The sequence below is a fragment of the Erythranthe guttata genome, chromosome 6, assembly GCF_056151865.1.
Source record: "Erythranthe guttata isolate IM_541 chromosome 6, IM_541, whole genome shotgun sequence".
Classification (NCBI taxonomy): Eukaryota; Viridiplantae; Streptophyta; class Magnoliopsida; order Lamiales; family Phrymaceae; genus Erythranthe; species Erythranthe guttata.
Window position 1 is genome coordinate 7,761,193 of NC_142538.1, and position 23,367 is coordinate 7,784,559.

At 34.1% G+C, this 23,367-nt stretch overlaps 3 protein-coding genes across 3 annotated transcripts; 1 reads left to right on the forward strand and 2 right to left on the reverse strand.

Moving 5' to 3' along the window:
* Positions 1-2,822: 2,822 nt before the first annotated feature.
* LOC105960417 (uncharacterized protein At2g39795, mitochondrial) lies at positions 2,823-4,711 on the forward strand. Its single transcript, XM_012984587.2, has 3 exons — positions 2,823-3,250; positions 3,900-4,240; positions 4,349-4,711. The coding sequence occupies exons 1-3, from the start codon at positions 2,984-2,986 to the stop codon at positions 4,506-4,508; spliced, it is 768 nt and encodes a 255-aa protein (XP_012840041.1). The 5' UTR covers positions 2,823-2,983; the 3' UTR covers positions 4,509-4,711.
* A 1,616-nt stretch (positions 4,712-6,327) lies between these two features.
* On the reverse strand, positions 6,328-11,510 carry LOC105960416 (delta-1-pyrroline-5-carboxylate synthase). The gene is made up of 19 exons (XM_012984586.2): positions 11,340-11,510; positions 10,547-10,618; positions 10,343-10,446; positions 10,126-10,228; positions 9,859-10,020; positions 9,486-9,763; positions 9,069-9,384; positions 8,909-8,986; positions 8,550-8,639; positions 8,295-8,381; positions 8,114-8,200; positions 7,931-8,027; positions 7,718-7,821; positions 7,543-7,618; positions 7,290-7,440; positions 7,106-7,174; positions 6,947-7,013; positions 6,756-6,826; positions 6,328-6,646 (listed from the first exon to the last, which is right to left on the reverse strand). Exons 1-19 carry the CDS (start codon positions 11,397-11,399, stop codon positions 6,565-6,567), a joined length of 2,154 nt encoding a protein of 717 aa, XP_012840040.2. The 5' UTR covers positions 11,400-11,510; the 3' UTR covers positions 6,328-6,564.
* Positions 11,511-14,095: 2,585 nt separating this feature from the next.
* LOC105960418 (Integral membrane Yip1 family protein) lies at positions 14,096-18,333 on the reverse strand. Its single transcript, XM_012984588.2, has 6 exons — positions 18,067-18,333; positions 17,419-17,458; positions 17,243-17,308; positions 15,855-16,020; positions 14,731-15,004; positions 14,096-14,645 (listed from the first exon to the last, which is right to left on the reverse strand). The coding sequence occupies exons 1-6, from the start codon at positions 18,118-18,120 to the stop codon at positions 14,454-14,456; spliced, it is 792 nt and encodes a 263-aa protein (XP_012840042.1). The 5' UTR covers positions 18,121-18,333; the 3' UTR covers positions 14,096-14,453.
* Positions 18,334-23,367: the final 5,034 nt, after the last annotated feature.

Consider the following 23,367-nt stretch of genomic DNA (forward strand, 5'->3'; position numbering starts at 1 on the left):
AGCAAACGATGTTAAGGTCAAATGTCTGAAAACTAACGGTGAGGGCCACATTGAGACAATTTTTCATACAGGGGACAAATTGATGCAATTGAGAGTAGAAGGGGGTAAAGTGATATCGAGCCAAAGTACAAGGAGGAAAATTGATGCAATTGAGAGTAGAAGGGGGTACAATGGTATCGAACCAAAGTACAAGGGGGCAAATCGATGCAATTGAGAGTAGAAAGGAGTAAAGTGATATCGAGCCAAAGTACAAGGGGGGAAATGAAATTTACCCAAATAAATTTAGGGAGTTTAATTAATTAGAGAAGATTTAGAATTAGGGTAAATTCCACTTCCCCTTTTACTTTGGCTGGATATCACTTTACTCCCTTGTACTCTCAATTGCATCGATTTGCCCCCTTGTACTTTGGTTCGGTATCACTTTACCCCCCTTCTACTCTCAATTCATCGATTTGCCCCTTGTACATTGGTTCGATATCACTTTACCCGTTTCTACTCTCAATTGCATCGATTTGCCCCCCTGTACTTGAAAAATTGTCTCAATGTGGCCCTCGCCGTTAGTTTTACCTTTGACATTAACACCGTTTGATCTAAGTTTGAAAATTACAAAAAAAACCACCCCTCCCAGTTTAAATAATTATTAATAAAAAAAAAATTGTGGCTGGCGTCCTGGACTATGTTGTCTCGCTGTCTTGAATTTTTTATTATTTTATTTTTTGTTTATTTATTTATTTTTCATTTTTTTTTTTAACTCGAGGGGTGACATTTTAGTAATTTTCAAACTTAAATCAAACGGTGTTAAGGTCAAAGGTCTGAAAACTAGAGGCCACATTGAGACAATTCAGGGGGCAAATCGATACGAAGTGATATCGAGTCAAAGTACAAGGGAGTAAAGTGATATCCAGCCAAAATACAAGGGGAGAAAGTGAAATTCACCCTTAGTGTTAAGTACACTTTGCACCCTGAAGTATAGGCTGTGAAACATTTACCCTATCCTTTTAGGGGCCTATTACTTTGTAGGAAAACGCTAGATCGACTGATTAGTCCCATGTAATCAATAGTTAGGTTTGTGATATACCGGCCCGCAACTGATTAGTGAACCGGTAACCTATCCTTTTATTTCCTGGAATAGCTTTTTACTCCCCCTTGTTGGCCTAGTTGTCGATTCTTGCCCGTTTCTTATACTATTTACTACCAAGTAAAACTTCAATTTTCTCTCCGATATCTCTTCCGCATTCTTCTTAATGGAGTGCTCTTAATTGTTGGTACAGATTAATCTATCGTAATCGAAGAGGGAGGTGGGTGCAGTTGATTTGGTTTTGAATCTTGGCAATTTGGAGGAGGGTTGTCGAGGAAGGGCTAATGGATTTGACTGTAAAACACATCGATAATCATCACTTGCCGAGGTAGGCGTCTCGGAAATTCGCGTGATCTCTTATCATTAGGGGTGTGCACGGGTCGGTACGGCTCGGTTTTTTCAAATAAACCAAACACGTACCGATAATATCGGTTCCTCATATTTTAATAACCGAATATGTTCGGTGTGAATCGGTTTTTCGGTTTTCGGTTAACGGTTTCGGTATCAATTCGGTTTATTTTCGGTTTCGATTTCGTCAAACCGGTTCGGCATAAAACCCATATATTTGGACTTTCATTATATTTAATTGGAAAAATTAACAAATAACAACCGAAAATTAACTAATAAAAAACACGTCACAACCAAAATTAATTAATAGAAAGAGATGTCACATGGAGGCGCTCGAAAGATAGAGGCACGCTAGGGTATATATTTATAATATATATAAAAAATACATCATTTTGTATAAATCGGTTCGGTTCGGTTCGGGAAATCGGTCCGGTAATTTTTAAGTTCTTCATACACACACCGATATTTTCGGTTTTTCAAAAAAAAATTACGGTATATGCGGTTTTAAGCGGGACGGTACATATCGGCTCGGTTTTTTCGGTTTTCGGTTCGATTTTTTGGTTGTTTTGCTCACCCCTACTTACCATTCGAAACATAAATTGAGTTTGACCTCAAATTGAGTGTTGACCCTTTCTAGACTTTAAGCTAGATAAAGAACCATTCCTTTGTTTCTTTGTAATCTTTCTAAAAACTTCAAAACGAATGCCAACCCTATTGTTGGATGTTTATACCAATTCAATGTGTTTTTGCTCTTTTCAAAATTTGAAAGATTGAACTTGCTCCTCTAATTATCAAGTTCTAAAGCTTCGGGTAGAACGCTATTGTCTAATGTTTTCGTACATCTTATTAATCAAAACACACCATTTACAAATAAGGCCTGATTTTATTTTATTTTTAAATACAAACACCACATACGATATATTCAATTATGCCAAACTCCAATTGATTTTGCTCTGGATTTTTTCAAAAAGACCTCATAGGCTGTAGAGTTGTTATCCACACTTTATAAACTAATGACGTTTTTCCATATAAAACCAATGTGGGACTTGGTTTTCACGTCAATAAATTATTATTTATTTATTTATTTTAATTTGTGCAAAATTAATTAAATGTTTAATCATCTATGAAAATTTCCCAAAACTTTTGAGAATTTGAGAACATATATATGATTTTTTTAAATTTTCGAAATTCCTAAATTTTCAAAGTATTTTGAATTGAAATGGATTTTTAGATTCCGAAAATTGTGAAGTAACTTTTACTTACGAAAAAAAGATTTTCTTTTAAAGACTGATTTTCTTTTAATTGTGTCCACATTTCATCCCTAATTCGTGTGGAGAGGTTCTAGATTGATACGTGTGCCTCAAGCTTTAAATGACTAATTTTTGAAACAAAACAAGAAATTAAAAAGAAAAAATTAGGAATGACACATAAGCCCTTGTGCCGTATAAAATGAACATTTCTACCGAACCCAAACCCTAAAACCCTAGTTAAAACCCTCTGGTTTCCTTCCTCACTTGACAAAAACCCCTCTTCTCTGCTCACCTCAAACCCTAAGAAATGTCTCTAACTAACGCCATCCGCAGAGTTGCTTCGAGAGTCGCACCTCTCGTCACCAGGGCTTCCGCCGGAAGTCAGAGGTGCCTTCATCACCACCACGGCGGCTCAGCCCTTTTCTCCGCCGCCAACAAACCCTCGGTCAATCTATTGCAGAGATCGTTCCCGTCGTTTCTCCGCCACTACTCCGCCAGGCCGAAATCAGATGAGACACTTCTCCGTGTAATCGAGGCCGAGATTGAATGTGCCGTCGAGTCTAATGATCCCGAGGTTTATTTATTTTTATGTTTTTTTTTACAATTTTTGTTTTTAATTTCTGGAATTTTATATTCGCTTGCCTGGGTAATTGTTGAAATTGCAGAAAACTGTTTTCGGTTATCGTTTACATTGAATTTTTGCAGCGAAATGGTACTTGAATTCGATGTTAACAGGGTAATTAAAAAAAAAAATTCCTGAGGCGTTATTGTCTAAGATTTATCGGCTTTTGTCGAGGATTTCGTACCCCAACAGGGTAATTAAAAAAAAATCCTGAGGCGTTATTGTCTAATATTTACGGCTTTTGTCGGGGATTTCGTACCCCGGTTGGCTGCTAAAAATCACAATGAATGATTGGCTGTTGATTATTGAATGCTGCTATTTTTGCTATTAATTATCTCCGGTACAGTTTTTGAGTAAAGCTTTGATCAGATTTACCTGAATTTTATTATATACCCTCTGTGCATAGAATAGTTAATAAAAATTGAGTCTTTCCGATTATAAGGACAACTTTGGCTGATACATTTTCCGATTATCTCAATAGATTCGTCATTTCTATAAGTTCGAAATATGAAGCATCGTTTAATACTTGTGTTGTTTTTTTAGTATTTCTTAGTCAATTGCGTCCCGCTATATATTTTTATAATTTTCCGTTACTTTATAGGATGAAGAACTCCCGCCGGGTTTCCCCTTTAAAATAGAAGATATTCCTGGACAGCAGACAATAACACTAACGAGAGAATTCAACGGTGAAGACATAAGCATTGAAGTTCACATGCCAGACGTTGTTACTGGTGACCAGGATGATGAATCCAATGATGATGCCGACGGTGAACCAAACTCAATGTGTACTATTCCGTTGGTTGTTAGAGTCTCCAAGAGGAGTGGGCCCTCCCTTGAGTTTGGTTGCACCGCTCGACCCGATGAAGTTGCAATCGACACCTTGACTATTAAGGATCCGAACAACTCCGAGGATTTAATTGCGTATGAAGGACCCGATTTTGGGTAAGTTTTTTCCGATTAATTTTTGTTTTGATGATTGTATTTTTTTTCCTTTTTCTTTTTTTTTGGCAGTTTATTTTGTAATGAAATGGTTTTTTTTTTTATTGGCAGGGATTTGGATGAGAATTTGCAGAAGGCATTCAATAAGTATATAGAGGTGAGGGGAGTGAAGCCGAGCGTGACTAATTACTTGCATGGATACATGGTCGACAAGGACAGTAAAGAATATGTGACGTGGCTGCAGAACGTCCAGAAGTTCGTCCAGTCTTGATTTGCTGTATGGATTAAATAAATATTGCTGGATATTGCGTGTTTTGATTATGCGGTTATAATTTTAGATTTATTAGCTATTATTGAGTTATGAAGACCTTTAAACTATAATTCGGATTTTTAGCTATAATTGAGTTATGAAGACCTTTTAAATTATTGATGTTGATGAGTAAGAATTGGCGATATAATCATTGTTTTTGTGTATGGTTTGTTGTTGGGCTTTGTGGATTGTAGTAATCAGTTGTTGAAACAATCCGACTAATTTCAGTGAAAGTCGAGAACAAAAAGCAAGAGCAAAAGATAGAAGGGCGTGGTTATTTGGATTCAACCAAATTACTCATTGTACTCGACAGTCATTTGTTCCAATTATACCCTTACGTATGTATTATTATTTAACCAACATCCATCACGCCGGAATATGTACTACACCATGTTTGTTGTACGATCACTGTCGAAAGCTCACCACGCGAAGTTCCTTATCTGCCGTCTTTCTTCCAAAATGGGATAAAAATTGGTACTGAAAATTCGGTTGTTATACTGGGAAATTGAGCAAAATCAGCACTGAATTTCGCACAAGAGTTCAGTACCGAAGAGGTCGTCTCGATGCAAATTAAGGCTAGAAATCAATTTTGACGGCATACGAAGGATGAGCAATCGGTAATGAAAATTTGGTTGTTATACTGGGAAATTGAGCAAAACCAGCACTGAATTTTGCAGAAGAATTCAGTACGGAAGAGGTCATCTGGATGCAAATTAGGGCTAGAAATCAATTTTGACGGCAGACGCGGACGAGTAAATGAACAACGGCGAGTGTTTTTTTCTCGAAAGGGTGGAATGTGTAGTGAACAGGGGCGAGTCCACCCTTGGGCAAGGGTGGACTCAAGCCCACTCTCATTTTTTCAATTTCCCCCCTATATTATACCCTATTTCTATTTAGCCCACCCAAATTTTATTTACTAGCCCACCCAAAATTTCATTTAATGCAAAAGAAGCCCCATATTTTATTAATTAGCCTTCCCAAAATTTAAATTAATACAAAAAAGTCCCAAATTTTATTAATTAGCCCACCCAAAATCCAAATTAATACAAAAAAAACTCTAAAATTTGTTTTTTTTCTTTTTTTTTTTCGTTTCTCCTTTTCCTATTTTCAAAAAAATCCTAAAAAAATCTCGGGGGCGCTGCCCCCGAACCCCCGAAAATTGAAGCCCCCCCTGTACTGAATTCCTGGCCTCGCCACTGGTAGTGAATGATATAATCGAAAAGAAAGTATTTGATGAAGTACGGTGAATAATTTGATGGAAATTTAAAACTTGTCCTGTTTTCTTATACCACAAATTCCAGAGTAGAATACTTCACAATTTCCTTTGAATTCCAATTTTGATACATTACCGGCTAATCCGTTAAGCAATATTCCAATTTCCAGTTTCTCTGATTTTGTTTTTTGGATTGGAATTCAAAGTATACATAAAGTAACTAATTTTTTATCCAATTTTTTTTTCCCTACTATAAACAATTTTTATGTTTTTCACTAGGTACAAAAGTAATTAAGTGTTCAATTATAGTTTTAGAGCCCACAAGTTTCATTTTTTGACATTTTCTTTGCCTCATTCATTCCCCAAAACTCTTGGAATCGAAATAGATATTTCTATATTCCTTTTTTCTAATTGGAATTGGAAGTAGTTTTTTCATACCGATAAGAATTGGATTATTTCTGAGAAAGAAAAAAAACCTAATTTCGATATGTTCCATCTGACTTTCACCGTTTTAGCAAATATAACATTGAGACGAACAAAAATCAGAATATATATATACTAAAGCAATATGAGACGAGCATTTCAATAAATAAAAAAAATGTTAAATAATCGACGGTGTTTGTCAATGAAAGCCAAAAAATTACAGTCATGGACAATTCCATCCAACTTATTTATGCTTCCATATGACAACACCCCAAACCTGCTGCAAACTTCTCGTTCTCGTAAAAACATGAGATGCCAAAATTCGAAATTCGTAAAACTCTATTATATATGATAATAATAGTAATAATAAGACAAGTAGATTCAAGCCTGCAGCTTCAACTCCTTGTGAGTGTATGCAATCTCTTTATCACCATTCACCACTTGCCCACTTCCTCTTGCAAGCCTGCATTTAATCGTAATTATCATTTAATCGTGTCTCGTAACTCGAAACTATATAATTCATTAAATCCATTTACCAAAAAGAAACAAAGAAAAAAAAATCATATACGTACCATCGTGTTGTAAGCAATCCTTCAACACCTACAGGGCCACGAGCATGAATTCGGCTTGTACTAATGCCAACCTATTCACAAACATACATACATATATACGTATGTATATACATACTCGTTAGAATAGCAATTTTTTAGTGATAAATGATTTAAAACTGAGTATTAAGAATAAAACATGCATGCCGCGTTACCTCTGCCCCTAATCCAAAACGGAAGCCATCGCTAAACCTTGTACTCGCATTGTGAAATACAGCAGCGCTGAAAAAAATCAAAACGAGAGTTCGATTATTATTTTTCAATTTTTAATCTAAAGTAATTTACAATCCCAATCGGGAGAGAGGAAAAAATACCTGTCAACTTGACGTAAAAATGCTTCCGCAACTTGACGATCTTCAGTTACAATGCAGTCCGTGTGTCCACTGCCATTTACAACTACGTGCATCGTTACTCTCATTAGCAACAAGGAAAAAACCAATACAAAAAAAAAACTGCAAATAATTTAAAAAATAAAAAATAAAATAATAAATAACATGCCTTCCGTGCTCGTGTATATGTTCGATGGCGGCATTTACGTCGTCAACAATTTCAACAGTGCAAGAAAGAGAACTATATTCCTGGTGCAACGAGCTCGCCTCTGGAATATTCAGTAAAGCACTAGCTTTTGGTCCACCAAATATTTTGACACCTGAAATTAATCGAACAAATTTATTATGCTCGTAATTAATCAAACAAATTTATTATCTACGGCTATTCCGCATTGAACTAACAGAAAGTATGAAGGTCCGACCTTTGAATTGAAGTTCGACAATAAGCTCGTTTAGGCTGCCGTCCTGCACCAAATCCTTGTGAACAAGTAGTGTTTCCTTAAAAACAACGAGAGCAAAGTCGTTAGGCGTCTATCGAATATTATGAAATATAAAAAATAAAAAATAAAGGCGGCAAATTATCAAAATCGAACGCACCATAGCATTGCACGCAGCAGGATAATCCGTTTTTGCATCCAAAACAATCTGTTTCGCCATGTCCTTATCAGCCGACTTATCTACGTAAACATGGCATATTCCATCTGGGAAGAAACACAATTTTTTTTTTGTAATTAAATTTATAATTATACGGATGCGTGATAATATATATATATATATATACCCTCATTCAAAAAATAAAATAAAACTTACCAGCATGACCTAAAACGGGAATCTTCGTTGCAGCCTTGATTTGAGTAACAAGTTTGTTGCTGCCTCTCGGAATCACAAGATCGATTACATCATCCAGCTTTTTCCACAAACGTAAAAGTTCAATATCGGTCGATATATACGTGATTTTATAATTATAAAATAAAAATATTAAATATAATCCACCTTGAGCAATTCGGGGATCTCTTCTCGGGAAGTCACCAGTCCAATAAGTTGTTCCCCGACACTTTCCGGGATGGCTGAAGTAATCACCTAATCATACAGAAAACAAGTCGTAAAGTTAATAAACGTAATTATCTAATATGCGAAATTAAATATGGGACGACTATAATTCATTAGATTATACCTTATGCAAGATTGCATTTGAACGTCTAGCCTCCTTTCCGCCTTTTAGAAGGAGCCCGTTCCCACTCCGTAGTGCTAATGAAGCTATCTGTTAAAAATCGAACAAAGCACTGACTTCAAATGATTTTCCGTAACTTTTATTTGGAAATAAATCAACACAAAAAAATCATGTAATTTATCCAAACTAGTGAATCGGTTTGACTAAAGATCGATCAAAAGAATTAATTAATATATATATATATAAATATAATAATACCTGCACTAATGCATCAGGACGAGACTCGAAAATGATCAAAAGAACACCCAATGGACACGAGGTCTTCTCCAATACAAATCCTTCTGAAAGCTGCATTAAATCAATTTCCCAAAATCAGAACCAAATTTGTATACTGGCACTAGAAATAATATACATACAGTGTAACCTCGATAAATTAATACTCGATATATTAATAATCTCGTTTAAATAATAATTTATCCCTGTCCAGACTCGGTGAAAACGTATTAAATTAGTAGTTAGATAATTTAATATTTCGCTAAATTAATAGAATTTTGTTGGTCCCAGCTGGATTAATTTATAGAGGTTTAACTGTATTACAATATTACTGATTTCCTTACCTCTGTTCTCTTCAAAATTCGGCCGACAGGCTCCTCCATATTTGCTAGCATGCGAACCGCATTTGCAAGACTTTTAATCTATAATTTAAAAAAAAATACAAATTAAAAAAAAAAATTATACACATACTTGTATTTAAATGTTAGTGTATGTTAGTGTTACCTTATCAGGCTTCAATTCGAGCCTAGACAGCAACGATCTTTCATATCCGTCTTGAAGGGCAAGAGCGACATCGGCTTCGTTTTCGGCGATTATCACCTTTTCGTTTGCTTCCAAAGCATCAGCTACGTCGAGCAAAATTTTACCCCTCTCGTCCGAAGACATAGCCTGCAGTCTTCTAGAACATTCCCTAGCTGCTACAGCCATCTCACGCGCACCAACCTCTCCGTGTGGGACCCACTTACTAGCATCTTGATGGAACAGCGTGCCGATATGCTTCCCATCCAGTACTTTTATTATACTATCGGCCACGAAACCACTTCATCCACAGAAGAAATAAATAATTAAATATAATAAACTTAATATAAAAATTATCATTAATTCGACAATATTTAGAGAAAAACGGAAAGATAGAACTACCTTGTGATAACAACAGGGGTACCGGCTTGAGCTGCGTAAAGGGCAGCTTTGACTTTAGCAGTCATACCTCCTCTTCCGACCCTCGACTTATCGCCGAAAGTAATTAGGCCCTCGTGTTTTTCCTTCACGTACGTATGAATTAATTCGGAATGCGATTCGTTTGGCGGTCCGCTATAAAGACCATCCACATCGCTCAACAGAACGAGAAGGTCGGCGTTTAGCTCCATTGCTAAAAGAGCCGATAAACTGTCGTTGTCCCAAAATATCCCGGACGAATCCTGTAATATAGAAAACCGTAATTTGTTATAGCTTATAATAATTAAAAAATAATAATTAAAAAATAAAAAAATAATAAAAAGAAGAAAAAAATCACCTCATATGGTGCTTTCCTGGTACTGACTGCGTCGTTTTCGTTGAAAATAGGAACAACTTTGAGAGACAACAACGATTCGACGTTTTCGTTTAGCTGTTTCCGGAAAGCCGGATCTCTGAAATCATTGTCGCTTACTAGAAGTTGTGCGGATGTCGTATCCAACTGTACGAGAAAAAAAGAAACAAATAAGAAGATTTTTTGTTGTTATTACATAAGCACTAGGCGAAGAGAAAAAATAATGAGAAAATTAAGATTGTGAATTTTCACCTGGCTGAACAAAGTATCGTAGAGAGCCATTAGACCGTTTTGCCCCACAGCGGCGCAAGCTTTTCCGTCAAGTTCCTGCTGCGGTTTTTGTAGGTCGGCAAAGCTGCAACAACAAACAAACGTAAATGGAAGATAAAGTCGAGCACTTCTTTCAATTTGCAAACTTGTTGTCGAACGAAATTGAGAAAAATAAAATAAAATAAATAAAAAGGAAAACCTGCTGTTGACTAATTTCCTGTATCGAAGGCGTTGACGACCAACACCAACAGCACCGGAAGTGACCAAAACAACCTCGTATCCCATATCGTTAAGTTCGTGAATCTGCGCATTTATTTTCGATAAAAAAGAGTAAGCATTAAAAAGATGCTCGTTGATTGATACATTTAATAATAAATAAATGAATATAATCGACGAAATCGACCTGCTCGCAGAGTGCACCCAATCTTCCAAGAGCTAATCTCCCATCATCTCTAGAGACAACCGCAGTTCCGACCTGCATTAATAAATATGAAATTATCAATACAACCGCAAACACGTGGATTTTAATAAAACTCAAATTTGAGTACGTAAGCAAAATACGAACTTTGTAGATCTACATTTGTGCCATAATGAAAAATCAATATAAATGGTAGCATCTTGTATTATGCTGTCATAATAAGACACTTCGGATTATTAATCACAGATTTAGCAAATTAAGTTTCCGATTTCAGACGATTGATTTCCCTAACGAGCGGTCTCTGCATGCATTCGAGAACATTTTTTTTTATCTAGAAGTTTTAATTCTCATAAACAAAATAAGTTCCAAAAAATAAGTTCGAGCCGTGATAGGGAAGGAACGAAGAACGTCGGCCATCCCATTAATTAAACCGACAGTCAAAACTATCAAGATAATCGAATTACGACAAGTTGTCAAATGTAATATATATATATATATATATATATATATGACGAAATATTTGATATCGAATATCTCTTTCCACAATTACCGAAAACCTCCGAAAAATTCAATCTTTGCCTGATTTTGTAAGTACTATTCTGCCAAAACATGGAAGTATAAATGCACAAATAACATCTAAAATAAAATAAAACACACACAGACACAGACACACACAATAGAATCAAACGAAACTGATAAAACCACATTGCAAAACAAAATCAAAAGTTGGAACAAAAAAAAAGAAAAAAAAAAAAAAAACTGGGATCTTTAACGCGACCTTGATTATGACGCGCTTAACATCTCTCATGAACTCCCGAGTCGAATCTTCAGCCTCCATTGCTAAATTCTCTCTCGATCTCTGTTTTTTTTTCTGCCTAAAGAAAAAAAAAAGAAAAAAAAAACGGAGAGCAAATAAATCAGGAGAGTTGAGATTTTGCGGAACAAGATGAAAACGAGGAGACACGTGAAGGCACGCGTCACTTATATATATATGTAGGGTTTTTTATGCACATGACGAGATATACATACAAAATATTCGTATCTATCTATATGCCTATAAACACTCTCACACAGTGACGGGGGAAGAGGGGGAAGTGAACGCGAGGAGTTGTTTGTTTCTCTTGGGGTGTTTACCGGAAGCAATCATGAACCGCCACGTGGAGCGCTATGGCGGAGGAGCTGACGTGATGGGTCGGGTCTCTTCCGGGTCGGGCATCTTTTTCAAACGAAGGCGGGCAGTGTCGTTTGGGGACGAAACACTGCAACGGTAGCTCTTCATTTGTTTTAGCTGATGACGTGGCCGATGCCTCATGAGCAATTTCTTTTTTACAGCTTTAAACTTGAGTTAAATACAAATTTCACCCCTGTACTTATCATCATTGTCGCATATACCCCCATGTACTTATAAAATGCGATAAAGTGGCCCCATAACTTAGCGGTCAACCCTCAAATCTCTAATACCGTTGGTTTATGTAGCGTAGTTATCTTTTTAACCTTATATTTTATATAATATAATATGTATTCTTTGACTTTATTACTTGACCTTTATTTTTTTTTACTTTATTACGTAGCATTACAGTTGCATTGACAAGTGGTTCTAGAAAAATATGTCTTGTAGTGTTTGGACGTAAAAAATGAAATGCATGAATTTTGAGAATTAGAACTACGGAAAGCATTTTGAATCGAAACTTTTTGGGCTGAAAATAAAATTATAAAATTTTAGAAATTTAAAAAGAATTTAAAATTATTATGCAAAATAAAACAAAAAAATCATAAATTTTGGGTGATATTTTTAGATTGTGAAGAATAAAATTATGGAAGAAATTTCCATGAGAGTAAATTGAGTACTAGAGAGAAAGAAAGAGGCACACATTTTATACCGAAACAGAGGGGTATTTTTATCCAAAATTGTCCAGCGTCTAGTGCAATGGTCGGTCAACTTTGAAAATGGATGAAGTTTTTAACATGGCTTAACGGCAATGGCCGCTTTGTCGCATTTTTTGTAATATAGAGGTTATATGTGACACTTATAATAAGAGTAAACTGCAAATACTACCCCTGTGTTATCTTGAAATAGCGAAAACCCCCCTGTGATAAATAAACTAGCAAAAACCCCCCTGTGAAATTTAGTCAAAGGCAGAATCCCCCCTAGCTGATTTTTTAGACTTGAAATGACAAAATTGTCCCTCAAAATGTATTTATATATACATATTATATGTATATTTATTCTTTTTAATTTGTTTGTTTAGAAATTAAAAAAAATAGTAAACAACTAAATTGATTATATTTTAAATAAAATAATTAAAATAGTTATAAAATATAAGAATTTATTAATTGCAAGACTCCAAGGGTATTTGTGTCTTTTTATATCAAGTCAACCCTCAAATAGTTCCATAGGGGGGTTTTTGCTATTTAAATAATTTCACGGGGGAGGTTTTTGCTAGTTTATTTATCACAGGGGGGTTTTTGCTATTTCGAGATTACACAGGGGTAGTTTTTGCAGTTTACTCCTTATAATAATACAAGGGTGCGATTTATATTTAACCACTCAAACTTTGATCGAGATTATTTATTACGTTTGAACTTGGTTTAAGTGGTGAAATAATTATCGTAATCAACAATGGTTTATTTATTAATTAAGTTATTTGAATTTGAAGTTGGTTTATCTATAAATATTTTAATTTTAATTATAATTATTTTATGTATAATTAATACTTCACTCGTGCGATGCACGAGATATTCATCGAAAGAGGAAATATTCAATTAGAAAATATATCTTCGAAATAGTGAGATCAAAAATTGATATACAACACAAGTAGTAGAAAAGTATACGAAACATGACCCTCATTTGGTGTAAGTAATTAATTAAAGTCAAAATAAGTGGAAATAATCTTCATTATCATTGTGTGTGATAACAACTACCTTAACTGCATATGCGGAATCAAACACGTGACCTACAAATCCCCATTTCGACCAGCAGTTGACTGACCAAGAAAACTGTATTTAGAGTTTAGAGTATTCTAGACTTTGCCTTTAGGAAAATACAAAGGAAAAACTACCAAGTATATACAAAAAATAGGGCAAATTACGGCCATCCGTTGAGGTATGGTCAAATTACAAAAAAACCCTCTTGTTTGGGTAATTACAGTCACCCCTATCCTTTTAAATATTTTTACATAAATTTTATATAATTTGGTTGTTTACCAAACCAAATCGTATATTCTGTTCGGTAAACAGTATGAAATGTTGGCGTAACGAAATTTCAGTTCGGTTTTACCAATTTAACATCACTAAATTTACCATTAGAGGGACATTTTCATAAGATAATACATAGTAGAGGGGGTGGCCGTAATTACCCAAACAGGAGAACGTTTTTGTAATTTAACCATAACTCAGGGGTGGTCGTAATCTGCAAAAAAAAAAAGATTTCCTTAATTTGACCATAACTCAGGGGCGAAGGTAATTTGCCCAAAAAAATATCACACTCGACTCCACAAAGAGCATATGCTAATAGTTGTCAAGGAAATGCACAAGTTTCTGGAAAATAGTGGTACTGTTGGTCATAGACAAACACAAACAATAGTAAATGTTAGTCTTAAACATAAAAACAAAAAAAAATATTAACACACACACACACACAGTAAAGTGAAGTAAACAGAAAATCATATTCTACAATATTGTTCAATCCATGATCAGCTGAACTAGTCCTGTATAACAAGTTCAAAAAAACAACACGAACCGACATCTGTAACTACTCGTTAATCAGATTCAGCATCGTCCTTTTTAGACTCCGATTTCCATTTTAAACGATCCACAACTTCGACTTCTCTTTACAATAATTGCCTTCAAAAAATAAAACCACAGGCATTTGAGAACACACATGAGTATCAAGCTAAGCAAAGAACCACATCTTGATAAAAATCGACAATCCCAATTGCAGCACAAATGCTGAGATAGCCACAATCATTAGATCATTGCTTTGTATGTACGATCTGAGGTTCAGACCAACAAAGCTGGCCGATGCAGCACCGCCGATTAATATGATAATCCATCTGATAAACTCGATTGGAATAATCAAAAGAAACTGTACATACAAAAAAAAATAAAAAAGAGTCATATTTATGATTAGGACTTAGAACAACACGGCAATGATAAAGACGTGTACTTACAGAAGTCAGGATGAAAATGAAAAGGGAATATCCCCACAGGCACCAAAAGCGTACGAGGCTGACGTTTGAACCCAAATACTGAAGCAAGAAGTAATATCCCAATGGAACTATGAGGGCGTATCCGTAAATAGACCCCGCAGCAACATTTAAATAATTGACGTCAAACGCCCACGATGTATTGGGGTCACTTCTTCTGCTCATTAAGTAGGTGGCACAATTACCAAGGGATGCGATCACAAAAACCAACGTTGTAGAAATCCAGACAAGCCCATAGCTGAAAGAATAGGAAAAAAAGCAGAAAATATTTAATCCTCTTACATTTAGCCAGTAATATTCTGTTATCCATATCAAACAGAACAATCAAGTTATGGCGCACGTAACCATAAACACATCGCTCAAGAATAGCAACCATATTAACGAAAATATAACTTTTTGACACGTCTCTCACTATAATTTTGGAAAAGATTTATTAATTAACGTATCTATTAATTAACAAGACCAAGAAATAATTAAAAGGTGAAGTAAAAGAAAAGTCATAGGCTTCATCACACAATCCTGAAAGCATAATGTTGATTCTGAGCTCTTTATGTTATCTCATTCGACTAAAACCTGCTGTAAGTACTATGAAATTCGGAACACTGGAAACTAAGTACAAGCAAAATAGTTGGAAGTAATTTAATTTCATCAAGTAGTACACTGTATACTTGTTGAATAAGCTTCATAGAGAAGACACTGTATACTGTGAGACGATTTGCTGAATTTCAACAGCAGAATTAATGAAGATATGCTATTTTTCTATCACAATTAACGAGGGACTAGTTGGAAAGAATAATTTCAGTGCGTAGGCTCTCTTAATAATTGGTTCATGTTTTGAGATAGCAATCAGACAAACAGATCTGATATAAAACGCACACCCAACTCGCAATCCTTATTTTAAAACAACCCTATCACATACCAATATATTACTTCATGTAGATTTTACATGATAAACACATCATTTCTTTTCCCAAGTGGAATCCATCTTTACAGAAAATCTAATCACAAGGGCGAATGTGGTTCCGGACGAAGATCATTTCAGAAACAAGATTATCGTTATGGATTTATTCCATCATTAGGAAACTTACAGGTCTGGGTTTGCATCAATTTTGCTGACAAAATCTCCACTTGTTGGATATAAAGAACTTATCAATCTGTTCAACACAATGTCCGTGTCTACGTTAAAATATTGCGTGTAAGACGAGATGCTGAAAAACCCCTTCCAGTTGTTTGATGGTTGTTGTTCACCTCCATCTGCAAATACAGAATATAGCTTATTTTTAGCTGATTAGGAGGAGAGTATTTAGTTAATAAGCAGAATCATTTTAGTAGTTTGATACGTAAAACAATTTGGTAGTAACAAAAATATTTAATTCTCACAAGTAAAACTCAGCATAATGCGCAAAAGAACATCATTTGTTGTTTGGGAAAGTGAGTGAAAAATAGAGACAAGGCTAAGACAGACTTAACATATTTTCTCTACCTAAATGCCTAAAACCAATACATCGGTTCTCATTTCCACAAATGTATATTATGACTACTCATCCTATTAAATTTCAACAGTAAAAGAGGTGGAACATTCAGCAAGAAACGTGTTCTTGGACACATAAACTACCCGCCAAAGCCTAACAAGTAACTATGAGTTTAGGGAACATTGATCTACAATACAGAATCTCGATGATCACAATTGCTTAGAGAAAATGTGTAGCTATTTCTACTTATAAGCTAACCGTGACAATTAGTACCCCGAAGTAGCAGTAAATCTTCAAAAGCTAAATCCAGAACAATAGTTCAGATAAAAAGAACGCTAAACAAGTTCTACAAAAAAAAAAAATCAACTTATTTCAGGTTATTGACAGATATGCTTTCATTGCAATGGATGAAGCTCAGCGGCACTACAAAGATCCTTCAGCAGTCATTTTCCACAAAACAAGCTAACTAAGTAAAGTATGGCCAACACTATATTGTACACATTTATTCACAACAAATTTGACTCCTGCTTCACTATGTCCGACGATAAGAGGGATATCATGAGAAAACGAATTCGTGAACTGAGAAGATAAATAATTCATAACTCATCGGTCTACATATATGAAGTATGCTATGTTTCTCTTTGAGTGGAAGTTTACTTTGCTGTCCGGGGAGACAAAATTTCAACCTAGTCTAGCAGGGTTTACTTGCAAAAGCATAAACATAAGATCCCTTGCCCTTTACCATTTCTTGTTCTATCTAAATTCTTAATTCGCAGTCATAGGTCATTGTCACCTTATCTTCCGGAACACTAATGGTTATTTGGATCATTAGACAAAACTCAGAAGCAAGTAAAGTTACAACTCAAAGATTTGCCTGGTTAATAACAAAGTGATATTGACAATCACATTAAAACATATAAAAAATTCTATTTCTCAACTAGTAAAGCATGTTTCATGATCAATTATAAACCAAGAAAAGAAAAAGAATGAATCCTATTACATACCACTAGGAGCAACAAGAGTTTGATATCCTTGACTATTGGGAGGAAATATTTGCAAGTTTGCAGGAACTGCATGGAGTTCAACAGTTACATTAATGAATCAAATGTTACATTAATGAATCAAATGTTCAGTAGAAAAGATTAGTGAATATACGCGAAAAATTTGTATAAGATTGTACCTTCCGGGCTAGAGGTTTTCTTATCTTCGGTAACAACAGCCTGCAAAAACGCAAACCAATTTTACCACATAAGAACAAATTAGTATATTCTTTACAAAACAAATTAAATACATGTCGTTTACATATAACGTTCAACAAAAAAGACCGACAATAAAATCAAGCTCATATGCGTAGGGGTATAAAACAATTTCCCATATTGGAAAGAAAAACTACCACATTTGGAAACTGAAAATACTATTGGAGTTGAAGGAATCTATTAGAGTAGAGTCAAATAAGATTCTGTTCTTCAACGGTGACTACCTTCATGCACCAAGATTGAACAAAACACACTTCATTTTTAACAGTACCCAAATAATTTTCTCCATAAATCTTCCTCCAAAAACTTAACACAAACACCATTCAAGAATCGAGAAAATAGATAAGGAAATTCCTAATAAATGACAAAGGAAAGCCCAATAAATGAATTACCCAACAATTTCTATATCGCAATGCGATGAGTAAATTCACAAACCCAGGCCAAATTGAACGATGATCGGCCCAAACAACGAAGAAAAGTATAACAATCGAAAAGCATAATTGCAGAAACATGCCGACAAAATTGATCACATATATACAGCAAAATCATTCGAGAAATTCGCGATGGCGTACCGGAACGGAGCCGAGGAAGTGGCTGGTGGCGGGATTGGAAAAGGATTCTTCCATTGAATTCAAGCGATTTTAGAAAGATAGAGAGAGATCAGTGGTATGAATCATGTAAAATTGGGGTCAATTGTTGAATTAAAAGGAATATTGGGGTTAATTTAGAATGGTGGACTCAGGTTTCGAGGAGGAGACGAGCCCTAAATTCTAATGCTTCGTGGGGAAGGTTCAGTTGGGATGGATGGTGTTTTAGTAACAGAATGATCACAAATAATTGCAATAAAACTAGCTATTTCATATTTATATAGAAAATACTTTAACGAATTTAAAGTTATATATATATATATATATATATATATATATATATATATATATATATATATATATATATATATATATATATATATATATATATATATATAATTAAAATTATGCTTTTTTATTGATTTAAATTATTTCAACTAAATTGTTTTCTTGCTTGCAGAGGCATAGAAATTCTATACATGTTCATATTAAAAAATAGCTTTATGTTATTTTCCAATATTTAAAATTTGAGTTTGTTTTATCATAATCACTATGACATGATTTTTTATTTTAAATGTTGAATTAGAGTTAATTTTGTTCAATGGTCAAATGTATGAATTTTTAATAGGGTTAATGATATATAATCACCTCATTAAGAAAAATATTAGGACTAACCAAGTCACATTATTTTTAAGGAGTTATTTTACATACCCCTAGCCACCAAATAAACTAGGGATAAACTCAAACTCAAATCATCCTTTGACATACCCCATGGAGAAGCGAAAATACTATACTACTCTCATATGCAATTTTCGGCCAAACTGCATTCAGCATTTCTGGTCTTGCATTTATAATTTTCGCTGGTTTATTTATTTATTTATTATTATTATTATTATTATTATTATTATTATTATTATTATTATTATTATTATTATTATTATTATTATTATTATTATTATTATTATTATTATTATTATTATTATTATTATTATTAATTTTTTATAATAACAAAGCTGTTTGTTAAATATATATATATATATATATATATATATATATATATATATATATATATATTAATTTTCAAAACAATATGTTTATTGTACTAAAAATAACTATCTAACTATAGCTATAGTAATTCGTAGTTATGTTCGTCTTTTTTCCCCATATTTTTAGTCGATCAATTGTATACACATACGAATACTGGCTTATACAAAAGAAATTCATAAACCCCAACAAAAAATTGCAAAATTCAATATTTTTATTATAAATCACCTCAAAACCAATAAAAAAACAAATCGAAAATACACAAATATATGCATATGTAACTACATGTTACTATATGTATAATAATGTATAGTAATGTATAGTAATGTATACAGTTTGTTAAACATTGCTTCACATGTAACTTGAACCAAATTTTTGACACCTTCAAGGAGAGGATCAATGGCTTTCACTAAGCTGCAATTACAAAATCAAAACAAAAAAAAATTACTTTAGTGCAAATCAACAAAATTTGAAGAAACATCGTAACACTCAAAAATCAACAAACACTAAGAGATCGAGAGATAGAGATAGAGGGGTTATTGCTGGGAAATGCTACATATTTTAATTCAAACAGACAGTGACTCTTCACCCCCTCGCCTCCTACCAAAACCCTAGGCGCCGCTAATAACCACCCACGGTTCCGCACGCCCATAAATGCAAAAAATTATAAAAATAAATTTGAGAACCTAAAAACAACGAAATTACCATCAAAATGTAGATCTCGACGAGAGGAATCCAATGGTGAGTAGCCCGTCAAATTTCGAATGGTGGAACAAAAAATACACCTCCGGCAAGACCACCGTCGTCGAATGAAAAAACATTGCAGAAACAGATCTGCGCTCCAAACTGAATGAAATCACAACCAAAAGAAAGAGCTCGACGAGAGGAATTCAACGGTAGTTAAACCATCGAATTCCGACCACCGGAGAGAGAGTTATGACTCCGGGAAGCAATTTCGCCGGTGGGAGGTCTGTGGAGGCGGGATTTTGAATCTGTGAGAAGAAGAGAGAGACCGAAATGTGAGTGGCTAGGGCTTAAAACTGATTTTAAAAGGGTATTATAGGAACTTCAGGGTGGCCTAGGGGGGTATGTCAAAATATTTTCGAAATGAGGGGGGTTTCCCCTAAGGTGTAATCCAGTTGGTAGTTAGTTCTATATAATTTGGAAATGAGGGGGGTCTACAAAATAATCCCTATTTTTAATAGGTCAAACTCCCTCACATTTAGTAATTACTGAACTACCCCATAATTTCTAATAGCAATGACCCCCAACTGTTTTCCCCAAAAACTGCATATCTTCAACCATTTTCTCAAATTTCGTTATTTCTGCTATATTTGTGCCAAGAAAATCGCAAAAGAAAAATCTGCAAATATATCGGATCCTTTCCCAAACTCAATAATGCCCTAGTTTGCTCCATTTCTTCTTCTTCAAAAAAAAAAAAAAAAAACAAATAACATTTGTGTGAGAATCGTTAAGAAATACAAGTCGACAACAATGGTGAAAAGATAGCAAGAAGAAGACAGGTAGTTTCCTATACACCCATCGCTCCCCTCGACGTCTATTGACCTAATTTATGTACATTTACCACATAATTTCTGTTTTTGACACCCTTCTCAGCGACTTCGAAGGACAAATCGTAGTCTCCTACATAAACCGTATGCAATGGTACGCGATGACCATATGTGACGGTTCAGAATTCTTCCATGGTTGATTACTCAAAAATGGAGTTCAATTTGTAAACAAGCTTGTTTTAATAGATCTATAGATCTATGGTCGCACTATTAGTTGACTCATAAATATTTGATTCCTATGAAATTTGTTTTATCAGAGTCCACAACAAAGAAGAGATCATTGTTATCGAAAAGCATAACATATTGTAGTCATCTAGACTTAGAGTCAACTATAAAATCGGATAATTCACTATATTGTTCCCAAAGTCAACTATAAAAATTAGATAGTCAACTATAGTTTTTACAATGTCAGTCATAAAAAAATGGTAGTTAACTATATTGTTGCCAAAGACAACTACAAAAATTAGATAGTCAACTATAATTGTTCTGATGTCAACTATAAAAATATTGGCAGTCAACGATAATTTTTCCATTATTCGCTATATTATTTTTCAATTTAAGATATTACGGTATTATAAAATTGAACACTCATGATAAAAACCTCATCTCCGGTGAAAACATGAATTTCATAGAGTAGAAAATAGATTGATTTCAACGACAAAAGAAATGAGATGTAGAAGAAAAGGTAAAGTAATGAGAAAAAATAGAGAAAAATAAGGAGAAAAAATGAAACAGAAACAGACTAGAAGAGAGAAAACGAGGGAAGAGAAAGAAGAGAGAGAAGAGAGAGAGAGGAGGGAGGAGAGATGGAGAAAAGGAATAAAAAAAAGTTACGAGAAGAGAGGAAATTGGGGAAGATAAAGAAGAGAGAGAGAGAGAGGAGAGGGGAGAGAGAAGAATAAAAGAACAATACGACAAAAATGAGGAAAAACAAGGGAAGAGAGAGAGAAAATATGAAATGAGAAAGTAGGAGAAAAATATGAACAAAAAAATGCACAATGGTCACACAATTCAGAAAATATGAAATGAGTTTGTTTACAAATGGTCAATTATAAATTGAGCCCATGCTATATTATTTTACCTAATGAAGGGGTGATCCCTTATTTTCCGTTTTTAATATACTCTCTCCTTCCCTTAATACTTGTCACTTTTGCCATTTTTTCATATAACAAATTATTTGTCATTTTACTATTCAAATGAATAATTAATTGCATTTTTTCAATTTTGCCCTTTCTCACTCATAATTAATTGAAATATAATTATTTAAAAATCAATTAAAGGCATGAGAATTTTAGTGATTTACTATACTTTTTGTTATTATCTACGCATATTTATTGAAGTTCTTAATATATGTGTAACTAACAAAAGTGACAACTATTGAGGGAAGAAGGGAGTACCTCGTATATTTTTTTTTTGAAAAAAAACAACAGCAACTTCATTGATATTATTGAGAATCATACATTACAATAACCAAAATAGGTATATTAACTACTAAAATTAGTTCATTCACATGTGTTTAAGTAATTAGTAATTTTTAACAATGATTAAAATGTATTGGTATGGTAAATTCGATTTGACCCCGATTTAAAACCAAAAAAAAAACACAAACTATGGATTGAGTTTAAGTCTACAATTGTAAAACTCAATTGGATGTGAGTTTGAACCGCTAATAGTAAAGTTCGATGGCAATTGAGTTTGAACCGCTAATCATAAAGTCCGACAATTGAGTTTGAATCTATCAAAACTCAGCTCACATGACATAAGTGCCAGCCCTACATACTCTAACTCAAAGTATAGTTATAAATATGATTGAGACTGGGTTGGGTCGATCAATTATCAGCCTAAAAATCGACTTATCCGATAAACCAATTTTGCTCAATATATGAAACCATTGCTGACCCAACATTTGATGGTCGGTTGATGATTGTCGATTGACAACCGAATATTTGGTTCCAGAATGGGTTGATTGGGTTATATCTGTCACCTAGTTCACTTTATTAGTTTTCAAAATTTGGAGTTAAAATATGCCCATTTTGCGTTATGCCACTACACGATCATCATTTATCGATTCAAAATAATTAATAGCAATTTGACAAAAATATAATTCAGAAATTCAAAGTAATTAAGAAAACACACCCTTTATTTTATAATTAAGAAAACACACCCAATGTTAGGGATGGCAACGGGTCGGTTCTGGGCCGGGTTTGCCTAAACCCAAGACCCGACCCATGAAAAATATATAAACCCAAGACCCGCTCCAACCCGTTTTAGTTTAGACCCAGACCCGCCCCAACCCAAACCCTAATTAAACGGTTCTGACCCGCTAGACCTCCTAGACCCGTTAACATACAAACAGTTTAATAATTTTTAACTTTCATAACATTTTGCTTATATATTTTTACCAAATAATCTCAATACTAAAATACAATATTTTAAAAAATCTCTACAAGTGATATAACATGAACAATACAATTACAATTAATTATATGTAACTTCGATAATAAGTAAAATTCAAAATGCAAGACAATTAGCGGTGGTCGTGATAAATATTAATCATGAGAAATGAGATTCGAAAAATAAAACAGTGAAAATAGGTAAAATGAGAATAGACAAAATGGAAATTGATAGTTGGATAAATGAAATCTGAAATTATATATATATATATATATAT